Below are 13,157 nucleotides of genomic sequence, written 5' to 3'. Positions count from 1 at the left end.
TATAGAGCTCCAAGGAGATTATGTTGAAAAATAAAAAAAAATTTACCCAAAAAAAATTGTTTTTATACTTCATTCTAAGGACTTATTGAACTACCATCGTACATTCTCTAAGTATAAAATAAATATAATTTTGTCTGCTTGGGATTGATTGCCCTTTTTTTGTAGTTTCACTGTTAAGTAAAAAACGAGAGAAATCCTTTTTTTGCCTTTCTTTCGTCGTTTTCAAGCAGAACTTATTCAAGTTTTTTTCTTACATCTAAAAAATCAGCATTTCAAATTTTTCTTCAAATTTTGTTTCGATTTGCATTGCTAAACTTCCTCTTAAGCACACAAGAAAACTTTCTAGTGTCTAATATTTTCATTATCATATATCTTATTATCTTAATGTCACTGTTGCAGAAATGACAGACTCTTTGCTGGCAGCTCAGGCGTTTGTCTTCTTTGGCGCGGGTTTTGAAACGTCTTCAACAACAATGAGTAATCCCTTATATGAACTGACTCTGAATCATTTAATTCAATCTAGACTTCGTAAAGATATTCAGAATGAGCTAAAAAAATCGAATGGGAAATTGAAATACGATGGAGTGAAACATAGGGAATACTTGCAAAAAGTATTTCAAGGTAACTTTATACACATTCTCTGGAACTAATGTAACAATAACAAAAAATACAACCGTTTGGATTCCAGTCTATGGAATTCATCGTGATCCCAAAAATTATCCAGATCCAGAGATTTTTGATCCAGAGAGATTTAACGAGAACACAGTGGCATGGTCTTTTTGCCTTTCGGGGAAGGACCAAGAAATTGCATTAGTAGGGAAAAATCTCCTGCAGTCTCCTACAGTGAATAATCATGAATTCAAATACAAATATATGAATAACAATTAAGTTGAAATAATTATTTTTTATTTTTTATTATCTGCTCTAGGTTGCATTATCGAATTTAGGGATCACTGAAAAAAAGATATTCTAATTTTAAGTTTTTCAACTGAGTTGAAGAATATTGGCAATTTAAATAGGCGCCAAGAATATAATCTTAATGTAAGATAGAGGCCCTCTTACATTAAAAGTATATATTCTTGCCTATATGATAATAAGGTATAGTTAATCTTAGACTATAGAGGTTATATCTTGGTTTGACTGCGCGAAATAAATACATAATAAATATATGTTTACAGTTCTTTACGAAATCTTTGATTGAAAAGTAAATAAACTGTGAACGGCAAAGCCAGAAGTAAGTATACTGTTAAAATGACTAAGCCAACAAATTGATTGGTCACAAGCTATTTTTTCAGTTGAAAATAATAATATACCATCAATATTTTGATCAATTTTGATGAAATATTTAATTATTTGTATGTTTTACTTGCCCTTTTCTTCAAAGCGAAACGCTTAATGTCCAAAATTACAACAAAAAAAGAAACGGATTTAAAAGCACGTAGCACGAAAGATTAAAAGAAATTATTCAACATACAAAATCACATTTTCCTATGCACATTTCTTCTTTCCTATTGATATTCTCATTTTGAGAATATTTTCTATTTTTTGGTTAGAAGATATTCCTAAAGTAGAAATTTCCCTTAGTTCATTAGAAATATTATTAAGAATATGGCACTACAAAAATTAGAATATCGTTTTTTCGGTGACGTTTTTCTATAAATAATTCTTTATCATAAAAAATTATTCTCCATCTCTTTACTAAAAAATGTTTCTAAGTTACCAATAATGAAGAAATTAAATTCATTTACAGCATCAAGATTTGCTGTATTTCAAACGAAAGTTGGCCTCATAAAAATTCTTCAGAATTACAAGGTTCACGTATCTGATAAAACACCTACTCCATACGTCAACAATCCGCGGGCTTTTCTGTTCACTCCAATGGGTGACATACACTTGAAATTCTCAAGTGTTTTAAACTATAAGTAAAAGAGTCAAATGTAATAAAATGCTATAGTTATTAAAATATAATTTACATTTTTCATGAGTAGATGGTAATTTTTTTATGATCTGCGTAGAAATAAGTATTTCAATTTTCATTAAATTTAGTTAATTTCAAAAATTATAAAAAGTTTATAATTTATTTTATTTCTATAACCCGAAATATGGCCACTTTACGAATTGGCTAAAACCAGTTTTAACTTCAGAGTTTTTTTTTTGTTTGATAAAGCTCTTATTGAGGGTCCTTAAGCAAACTTAGATTTACAAAATCTTGATTAAACATAATCGCTAAACCCATTGATGGTGTAATTTCAGTTCTAATTTCAGATAAGGCGGTACTAAATTGTATAGCGAAATAGAGGACTTCAATACGTGTAGGAGCGAAATGATTAGCGCAATGCGAATTAGAATATAGCGACATTGAAAATCCCACTATCCTTCGAAGCACGGCGTAAAATCTGCTGAGAGGTAAATAGCTCAGTTTAACTCCGATCGTTAAGAATTGATGCAAGTCATTATCTAAATAACAATGACTAACAATTTTTCATGCAAACAAGGATGATGATGATATATTATATCGGATATGTAGACTTGTAGATAAATGTCTTACAAACGTGCTTGAATCACTCTTTTTTTTATCCTAATTTTCAAGGTCAGGCAGAAGAAAAATGTATACTTTTAAAGTTCATAATATTTGAAGAAGAAACTAAAAATAACTTGGAATTTTGAAAAACAATACACTCAAGCACAAGGTAAACACTTTTTGATCGAAAAAGACCTTTAAAGTTTTGTAGAATGGAAAAGGAATTGAAATCTACATATATAGAAATATGGGAATTTAGTTCTAATTTTCAGTGTAGTAGTTATATAGTTGTAAACACATGAAACAGAGGATTTATGTTTTAAAAATAAAGACAACTTGACTGTCTTTATATAAATACGGTGACTGTTTTAAGTATTTTGAAATCAACCGTTGTTCTCGCTTTGATTAACTATTATTTATAATATATAATAAGACCCCTATGTTTTCGTTTCACTTTAAAATAGGACGGTTTTTGTCTATGTCGGCAATGAAATATTCTGTGAAACCGAAAATTTCTATTTAGAATATAACAAAAGTCCACGCCCAAGTTGAAGTGTTACTTAATTGAGATCAAACAAGTTTAGTTAGAAAAAGTCATCTAGTTTGGCGAAAAAAAAGGGAAATTTGACAATCTCATAGTATCACATACAAAAATTAGAGGAGGCTCGCGGTTTCGGATTGCTATAAAAATTTCTATATTCAGTTAAAATCAAATATAAATGTTACTCCTGAGATACTAAGTTTCTGAATTCAGGTAAAAAAAGTTTTATCTGAAACAGATAATTTCGATTAAATCGTACACGACAAGTTTCTTCCAAGATATGAGAATACTGAATTACAATGAAAAATGTACGATCAAGAAAATTATTCGATTCTCAGAAAATAAAAAATAAATGTCTTTTTATCACATCGCAAGAAGTATCGATGCTAAAAAGAAGAAAAAAATTATTCTTACGAATGTATTTTTAATAAATTTTCATAAAATTTTAACATTCTTTCAAACTTCTTTATTCGAAAATAAAATGTCCAACAAATCCTATTCAAGAAATGTGTATTTATTTCACATATATTTATGTAGTTTTATGCAGCCACTCTTCAATCATTATGAAAAAAATGTTTCAATTAGTCTCATTTAAACCTATTGCTTTCCTGTATTTGTAACTATTTGGCGGGCTGTTACGATTCATTAAATTGTTTTTCTGCATATTAATAAAAACTTCTTTCGTTTCCTCTATTTCTCTTCTTTGTTGATCAACTATAAAATTTTTTAAGAGCATCGCAAAAGCGGAAGCGCATACTTAGAATACCGACAGTCAGTGAACAGATAGAGCAACTAACGTTTATCATGATTATTTTACCTTACACTGCACCTTATAAATTCTACTCAGTTATCATCAATCAGTGTCAGAAGTTTTCATTGGAGTACGACGCATTTCAGAGGAACAAGGAAACATCAATCTACAATCTTAGAGTGTAGGTACTGCCAGTCAGCGTTATAAAGTGAAAATAAGATAATATACCAATATATTCCTTGTTTTTAAAAAATTAAGATTGTCTTCAAATCAGTAGTTTCTTAATGCACAACTTATTATTAGTTACTACTTCTATAAGCAGAAAGTCATTGATGTATGTGTTTCAAGGATTGTCCCATAATTTAATAAACTCAAACCCCGAGACTAAGAATAAAAGTTTATTTAATTACTTGCAAATTGTATTTTATAATTGTGAACATTTTTCTCAGATCGAGAAAAATTTGTTTGGTTTTTTATTTCTCTAATTTGATTTTTTCGTTTGATACAAATTGAAGAGTCAAAAATAATTTAGATTACGTATTTTCATGTCTTGCTGAATTATGCAACCATAATAGGTTTGACTTAGATGAGTAATTCGTACATTGCCAAACAACCTTGTAAATAAGAAAAACAAAGAATCATGACATCGAACTTTCAAAATATGGATATATTGTTCTAATTTCAGTTTCGAAATAAAGAACTAGGAAAATATATTTAATGATATCTATAGATCTTTTCTACAATGGGGCCATTTGAGATTTTGTGCATAGCTGCTGCCATTTGCCTTTTCCTCTACTGCTATAGCACATCAAATCATAATTTTTGGAAAATTCAAGGAGTCCCAGGACCTAAACCTCTGCCCTTTATAGGAAATTTAAAAGATCTAATATTGAATCGATTATCAATAGGAGATTTCACCAAAAAAATTTACGATGAATTTGTGGACGAACCTATAGTTGGAATTTATGCTAAAAATAATCCAGTACTGATTCTTAAAGATCTAGAATTGATAAAGGACGTATTGATTAAGGATTTCTGCAACTTCAATGATCGCGGAATGACAGTTAATAGAAAAGTAGACCCTCTCTCTCAAAATCTAGTTTCCCTCGAACTAGAAAGATGGAGGCCTCTCCGAAAAAAACTGTCACCGGTTTTTACATCCGGAAAATTAAAGGGAATGTTTTATTTGTTAGAGGAAAGCTCATGTAGTTTGGATAAATATCTGCAAAAATTATTATCCGTCCATGAAGTAATTGAGTGTCATCAACTCACATCGAAATTTACGATGAACGTGATTGGTTCTTGTGCTTTTGGAATAGACATTAATTCTCTTTCTGACGAGGAAAACGAATTTGTTAAAATGGGGAAGAAGATGTTTGCTTATAGCTTTTGGCGAAATATTAGAACGAAAGTTAGAGACCTAACACCATGGTTATTCAATCTTCTTGGACCGCTTTTCAAGAATACCGAGACGGCCGATTTTTTCACAAAATTTCTCACAGATACAATGAAATATAGAAAAGAAAATAATGTCAACAGGCACGATTTTGTCGATCTATTGCAATTTCTTAAAGAAAATCCAGACAAGATGGATGATATAGGTGATTTCTGCTTTTAAACTAAAAGATATTTTTCCTTCTTAGCGTGTAATTTTCGTTCACAAGATAATTTTTCAACTTGTCTCAACGTATTTTACTTTTTATTTTACTAATTTACTCTCATTGCTACCTCAGAGTCTGCTATTCTTGCCCAATTGATCTGTATTGGAAAAATTGATCATGAAAATTGTTTCAATATATTTTTAATGAATATATGATTACATTTCCAGAATTAACAGATAGTATGATTGTCGCACAGGCTGTCACTTTCTATGCGGCAGGTTTTGAAACATCGTCAACTACAATGAGTCATGCCTTATACGAACTTGCTCTAAACACGTCAATTCAAGATAAGCTTCGTAAGGAAATTCAAGAAGAATTTGAAATTTCTGGTAGAAAATGGTCATATGAGAGTGTGAAGGGTATGCACTACTTGCACCAAGTATTTCAAGGTAATGCTTTTTTTGAAATCCTTCAATGTTAATATACTTCATCATGTCCCAATAACTAAAAGGGAATGGCTTAAGATAAAACTAACATGAGCAATGGGAAATTTGACAGAAAAGCGGAAAAATCCTTACTGTACTCGTTCTTATGCCTTACGAACTGATTTCTAAACATATTTAAGTGCAAGTAGTTAATTCTCATCCTCTCCAAGGACAATTGGATAATTGCAAATAAATAGTTTTGAACATTTACAAGGACCCTTGCATAACTAGTAAACTATTTGCTTTCTTACTAACATTTATCGCTTTGTATATTTATCAATTAAACAATTTTTTTCACTTTGGAATCAACTGTCAGTTATTTAGCAGTGACACTTCACAATATTACATCTGTTTATTTAACAAATAAATAACATAAGGAATTATTTATTAACTATCAGTATCAATTTTAATTAACTTAAAAAATAATGTTAAATCAAATAAAACTTGTGAACTTGAAGAAACGTAGCGCGCTTCGACCAATGCTGGGTATGATGAAAATGTCAACAAAATCTCGCGAAAAATGGGAAATGTTTTGAACCAATTTCAGCTTTACAAAATTCCTATTTGAACGCGAGATAGTAAAGAAAGAATGAAAAAAGGATTGTAACTTTTTAATGTAAGGTGGCTGAGACAAAATTATAATTATTAGCAGTATGTGTGTGTGTGTGTGTGTGTGTGTGTGTGTGTGTGTGTGTTTGTGTGTGTATGTACATATCTATATCATTTTATGAATCATAATTTTGCGTGCATGGTCCTCGTATTAAATACAATTGAAAAAATGAAAATTTGATTTGAAAACATTTCGACATCAGGATGAGCTGCGATTTTAATGCCTTCCTTTTGGAAATCCTAAACTGCACAGTAATACAAGAATCGAAATTTCAGTAGAGAAAGGTGGTTGACTTTCAGATGTAACCAAAAAGATCATTCGCCAGTTGAAAGTCCACTGATGATGATAACATGACTTTAAGTAACGCGCTTGGTTGAAAGTCAAATGCTTTATGTACGTAAAATGTACTTTATAGGTTAATTTAAGACAGAAAGATGGTTGACTTTCCGTCAACGCGTGCATGTGAAATGCAACTTATAGGTTGATTTAAGTTAGCTCACTGTTGAAATACCAGGCACAGAACGTAAATCTTCAATCCTTTTTTATATCTTTTTCTATCGCATATGAACGATTATTCTATTCGTGATCAAAAACCGTTATAGATCTGAGTAAATATATCAAAATAGGAAACGCTGACGAAACGACTATACCATGAGCTCAGTGTTGATCGACAATATCCGCTATCGACGCTACTTGGCTACTCTCAGCTGCTCTCTTGTCATCTCTTCTAAAATCGCCGAAATCCGTCCAAGTGTTTGCGCATCGCCGTATCGCATTTCGCGCACGCCTTTCTGCCAGCACAAATTGAGTTTCAAAGCGCGCGAATAAAAATCATCCTAAACTCAACATACCTGTCAGTTAATCATCACATTACTCGTATATCAGATAGGAGACACTGTACTTAAGTTCCATTTCTGGTTGAAATTACGAGTAAATGACTTCCTTAATTTAATGCAAAAATGAAATTCATCCACGTTTAAAATTCATCATCTTGCATTACTGTGTGCATACAAATATAGTACCGTGGCCCAATTTTATTGACATTTTCATCAAGACAGGTATATTTCAATTTAATTTTTATTTTTATGGCATCGATCTTCAATTTTAGAAACTCTCCGAAAATATCCACCAGCAACAAAACTGACGAGAAGATCCTCTAAAACCTATACATTCTCTGGAACCAATGTAACAATACCAAAAGACACAACAGTTTGGATTCCTGTTTATGGACTTCATCGTGATTCGAAATATTATCCCAAGCCAGAGGTTTTTGATCCAGAGCGGTTTAATAATGAAGCAAAAAAAAGAAGAAATCCTATGCTCTTTTTACCTTTTGGAAAGGGACCCAGAGATTGTATTGGTAAATATTCCTCAAAACAATGTGTTCAAGCCTTTGAATTTTCCTTTTACGTAGTTTCTGGTTTCAACGAAAATATTTATCCTCCGTTCACTGAAAATGCGGTGGACTTATCCCACTTTTATATTTCCCTAATGCTACATGCACTGAATTTCGATGAATGTAGGCATATTCTTTTTTCAATCTTTAATAATATTGAGATTATATTAGCAGTAACAAGACTTTTCCTATGCGTATAAAAATACGGTATGTGTCTTCAGTTCCGAAATAATATAGAAACTTTTACACAAAATTGATGGTTTTCAATGATGACTTTATTTTTTTTTAATTAATATTATTTATGTTAACAGGGGCAAGATTTGCGGTTTTTCAAACGAAAATGGGCCTTATCAAAATAATCCAAAGTTTTAAAGTTGATGTCTGTGACAAGACTCCTATTCCATACATCAATAATCCTAGATCTCTTCTTCTCGCTCCAACAAAGGGTATATTTTTAAAATTCTCAAGACTGTCTTAAGAATCAACTTTTATATTTTAAGTAAGTCCTTTTAAAGATGCTTTATTTTATTATAATAAAAAAGAATCACGAGGAAAAGAATTCCAATCACCAGAAAATAAAAAAATTCGTTCCACATTTTGTTAAGGACAGTTAATTGTGAACCAGAGAGTAATATTATAATTTACAGGGATTTAACGAACCTACCTGTACAATAATTCAAAAGATATAATTTGAAATCGACTCTTTGTTTCTGTAATCATCTTTGTTATATTAATGTTATCTATTGACATTAAGCAAGATTTTCCAGTAATATTAATGGCATGTGGTACTACATACGTATGCAGTTTGCAACACTTTACATGAAATATTTTGTGACGATTGGGAAACAGGTTTTATTGATCACATGATATTTGTACAGTTATGATGAAACCTAAAAAATACGAATAATAAAATAATTTTTAATCAGTTGTTATTATGATGTTAACCTTTTTCTTTGCATATTTTGTGTGAAATTAATTTATCCATACTTTACAAATGATCTCTGAAATAGGAATTTAATCATCATATCCTCTTCACTATAATGAAAAACATCACAATGAAAATGAAATGGAAAAATACTGAAATCAGTGCGCATGTGCAGTCATTTTCACAGCTTATATATTTTTTCAGTTGAATAGATCGACTACAGTTTGCCAGTGATCAAGTTCTCTTCACCTAGATAATCATTCTAGAATGAGTAGTTCTGTACTAATTGGAAAGTATAAAAAGAATGATTATTTCTATCAGGTAATTGAATATATTAGTAAATTCATGATACGTGTAGGTCTTTTAAAAACTGTTTAATTTTGGAAATAAAATTTTGTGGCGAGTTTGGGAGAGTGTTGCTGATTCGAAAATTTTCTTGGTTACAAAAGTTTTTACATTCTCATTGTTGAGAATTTTGTTCTTTTATCCTAGGTCATACCGTTTGAGGAAAAAATTTTGCCTCAATATGCTTAATATTGTGTTGTTATTATCTAACAATATAAATGTAGAATATATGGGGCATTCCACACAATATATACAATCAAAATTTTTGTTCGCGTAAAATATTTTTTTTCTTGTTTAACACTAAAAAATATTCGATACGTATTTTTTTATTTCCATAACACACGCAAATTTTTCGAGAAAATTAGAAAAAAATTGTATGTTCCAAAAAAAGTACCCTTTTACAATTGCTTATACTGCAATATTAAACAAGGATATGAAAATTCATACCGAAGATAAAATGTGGACCTTTTCCTCAACTGTCGAATAAAGTATACTAAAATCTACTTTAATTATTTATTTAATCATATAAATTAAATATTTATAAACAAATAGATTTTTTCAATACTTTTTTATAAACATACATTTTTTAATTTTCTCTAAAACTAGGCGTGTCATATTGAAATAAAATAATATGTGATAAAACTACTAATTTTGCAGTCAGACACAAACACAGTGCTACTATTTGCATTATGAGTCGTGCCCATAATACGGCACACGTTTTTCCTTTGTTTAAATAAAGATAAGAATAAAACTGCCTTGAATCCAAAAGAGATGTCACGAAATAAACAACATAAAAACCTGTGATGTATTATTTGCACGACACCCACAGTAAAATTTCTACTAAATCCAATTTAGAAAATAATGAAATTTTTTTATTGCACACGAATTTAGAACGTTTCAGTTGATTAATAATCAAATAGAGTTTATTCTAATGTAACAAAGAGATCTGAGAATCACATCTTAATCAGGGAATGAAGCTGGTGTAAAATATCATTAATGAGATACACTTGACGTCACAGGAAACAAGTTCTATAGAAAACGTTCGGTGATTATCAACTGATATTCATACAAACTGTAAAAAAAACATAATCAGACAAAAAATGTCCCGAAGAAAAGAGCTAAGAAATGGTTGTTAATCATTGCTTAATAGAATACGCAATTTTTCTTTTAATCGTAAAAATAACTTAAAAAATTAAAAAATTAAATTTTTCAAGAAACGACACAAGCTATACCTAGGGCGCGTGACGGTTGGTTCTCGCGCTTCGCGCTCGATGATGTATCTATCTCGCACTCCGCGCTCGGTCTTTGCATTTCTCCCGAATTTGTGCACACACATTTTAAAATCGAAGGTCAACGGATCGACAACTGTAATTTTGTGATTGTGAACTCTCTTTTGCTAAAGCTATTTCGGCTTTAACGAACACATTCTCATAACGTATTTAGTTCTTCGCACTCGATTTTCTCCAAAATGTCATTTTTTCTGCATTATACACAATACTCTTATATGAAATATAATACATTTTTTATGTAACTCTGTCTGGGATTGCTTATTCAGATATTGCAAAATAAAGCACAAATTGTATTTATCATGAATATTTTAATATTTGTTTCTTACTTTGCTTTAAATTGTATTCTAAGCTGTGCTGTTTCTTACGATCCAAGAAAAACTACAGTGCATCCCCAATAGAGTCTAATACAGGAACTTATATAGGGTTCAATACAGGAACCTATATAGGATCCTATATAGGCCCTATGCTCTCTTTCGTCTTTCCTGTCCTTTATCCAAAAATTTAATTTTTTAATTTTTAATCTTATTTTTTACGATTAAAAGAAAATCCACTCGTCCTATCTAAAATTGATTAATAATACATTTATAGATCTTTTTTGGTGAACAACTTTTGTCTATTAATTTTAGTTCGTACCTTGTGTCGTTTTTAAACAAAATTTAATTTTTTGATGTTAAATGTTATTTTTTTACGATTGAAGCAAAAACTACGTGTCCTATCAATAATTATAGCTCTTTTTGGATAAACAAGTTTTGTCTTATTTTTTCCATAGCTTGTGTCGTTAGACCAAAAAAATTTATTTTTTTATTTTTAAAGTTATATTTTACAACTAAAAACAAAAACTACGCGTCCTGTCGAACAGTGATTCATGAGAATATTATAGATCTTTTCAGCGCGTGCAATTTAAGCTCATTCATTTTTTTTTGTATCTTGCATAGTTTAATTAAAACTTGAAATTTTGTATTTTTCACTATTTTTGGTACGATCAAATTTTAAATTTTCAACTTTTTGAACAAAAGAAAAAAGTTATTATGATAATCTTGCAAGGCTTTCAAAAATCAACGTTGTTCTTTTCTTGAGTTTTTTTTTATATCACGCGTTGTTTGGCTTAAAAAGTTCATTTTAGTTGTTTTTTTTTTGGTTCTAAAAAACTCTAACTCTGATAATTTTCTTTTTATAGAAAAAGTCAAGAGATAAATTGTTTGAGTTTCTTAGTACTATGAACAACCGTACATAGAATTTTGAAATTTAAATGAATGAAAAAAAATGAAATGAAATGAAAAAAATGAAAAAAAAATGAAATTTAAATTTATGGGGATTTCAAAGAATTAACCCAATTTTAAAAGGGTTATTTAAAAAAAATTTAAATACTTTAGAAATCTTTAAAAAAAGTTCTAGGGTATTTGAAAAGATTTTATAGGATTTGAAATATTTGAGAGAATTTTAAAAGATTCCAAGGAATTTCCAATTGATCACAGCAATTTAGAATGATATTTAAAAGGATTTGATGTATATTTTAGGATATTTTAATAGATTTCAAGTAATTTTCAAATTATTTTAATAATTTAGTGTGAGATTTTTAAGGATTTAAAATATTTTAGGGTATTTATTGAATTTTAAGATATTTTCAAGAGCTTTAAAAAAATTTAAAGATTTTAAAAGGTTTTAAGGATTTTAAATATTTGAGGATATTTTGAAAGATCTCAAAGAATTTTCAACTTATTTTTATAATTTAAAGGAATTTCAAAGAATTTCAACAACTTTAGCAGGGTTATTTAAAAAAATTCCAAAGTACTTTAGAAATCTTTAAAAGATGCCAAGGTCTTTCAAAATATTTTGAAGGTTTCGAAATATTTGAGAGTATTTTAAAACGTTCCAAGGAATTTTCAGTTTTTGACAGTAATTTAATATGAGATTTTAAAGGATTTGATATATATTAGGATATTTTAATAGATTCCAAGTCATTTTCAATTGATTTCATTAATTCAGTATGATGTTTTAAAGGATTTGAAAGCTTTTAAGGTATTTTTTAACTTGTAAGGAATTTTCAAGAGCTTTAAAAAATTTTAAGCGGTTTTAAGGGATTCAAAAATTTTCAGGATATTTTAAAACATTCCAACGAATTTTCAATTAATTTCAATAATTACGAGCGATTTCAAAGAATTTTAACGTTTTTTTTTATATATATTTTTTTTTGGTTGATGATTCATCAATTAGTTGGATAAATCTGTTTTCTGAAAATGTAACTATTTTGTAGAAAATTTATTTTCTTTTTGGTTAAAAATTAATTTTTTTAACCACAAATTTAACTATTCTATGTTTGAATGAAAAGTGATCTTTTTTAATTAAAATTTTTTGTATTTTATTGAATACTCTTCTTTCTTGGTAGAAAATTAATCTTTGTTGTCGAAAATTTAACTATGATTAACCATTAATTTTTTGTTCAGAAAATTTGTCTTCATGGAAAACAAATTTCTTTTGTGCAAAGTTCATGTATTTTATTAGAAATGCCTTTTTTTAGTATACAATTTAGCTTTAAAAAAATTTTTTTTTCAGTTATGTATTTGATTCAAAATTTTTTTGTTGCAGAAAATTAATTGTTTTAGTTGAAAGTTTAACTATTTCTATTAAAAGTTAGTCAACTATTCATTTATATTAATATAATATTTTATAATTACAATATTAACATTAATTAT

The 13,157-nt window shown here is 29.0% G+C and overlaps 2 protein-coding genes across 2 annotated transcripts in view; both read left to right on the top strand.

Annotated features, from left to right (window-relative positions):
• LOC117181405 (cytochrome P450 6B5-like) overlaps window positions 1-1,844 on the top strand; it is a 16,111-nt gene extending 14,267 nt beyond the window's left edge. The window contains exons 2-4 of the mRNA XM_033374026.1: window positions 400-621; window positions 689-843; window positions 1,751-1,844. Of these exons, the coding sequence (XP_033229917.1) occupies window positions 402-621; window positions 689-843; window positions 1,751-1,792 (417 nt within the window). The 5' untranslated portion in view covers window positions 400-401 and the 3' untranslated portion in view covers window positions 1,793-1,844. The remainder of the gene's footprint in view (window positions 1-399; window positions 622-688; window positions 844-1,750) is intronic.
• A 2,009-nt stretch (window positions 1,845-3,853) lies between these two features.
• LOC117181207 overlaps window positions 3,854-13,157 on the top strand; it is a 63,290-nt gene continuing 53,986 nt past the window's right edge. The window contains exons 1-5 of the mRNA XM_033373770.1: window positions 3,854-3,994; window positions 4,544-5,414; window positions 5,642-5,863; window positions 7,618-7,869; window positions 8,217-8,376. Coding sequence (XP_033229661.1) covers window positions 4,556-5,414; window positions 5,642-5,863; window positions 7,618-7,869; window positions 8,217-8,376 — 1,493 coding nt within the window. The 5' untranslated portion in view covers window positions 3,854-3,994; window positions 4,544-4,555. The remainder of the gene's footprint in view (window positions 3,995-4,543; window positions 5,415-5,641; window positions 5,864-7,617; window positions 7,870-8,216; window positions 8,377-13,157) is intronic.

Source organism: Belonocnema kinseyi, chromosome 10 (genome assembly GCF_010883055.1).
Source record: "Belonocnema kinseyi isolate 2016_QV_RU_SX_M_011 chromosome 10, B_treatae_v1, whole genome shotgun sequence".
Classification (NCBI taxonomy): Eukaryota; Metazoa; Arthropoda; class Insecta; order Hymenoptera; family Cynipidae; genus Belonocnema; species Belonocnema kinseyi.
Note: the sequence above shows the minus strand (reverse complement) of the source record. Positions and strands in the feature narration are given on the sequence as shown.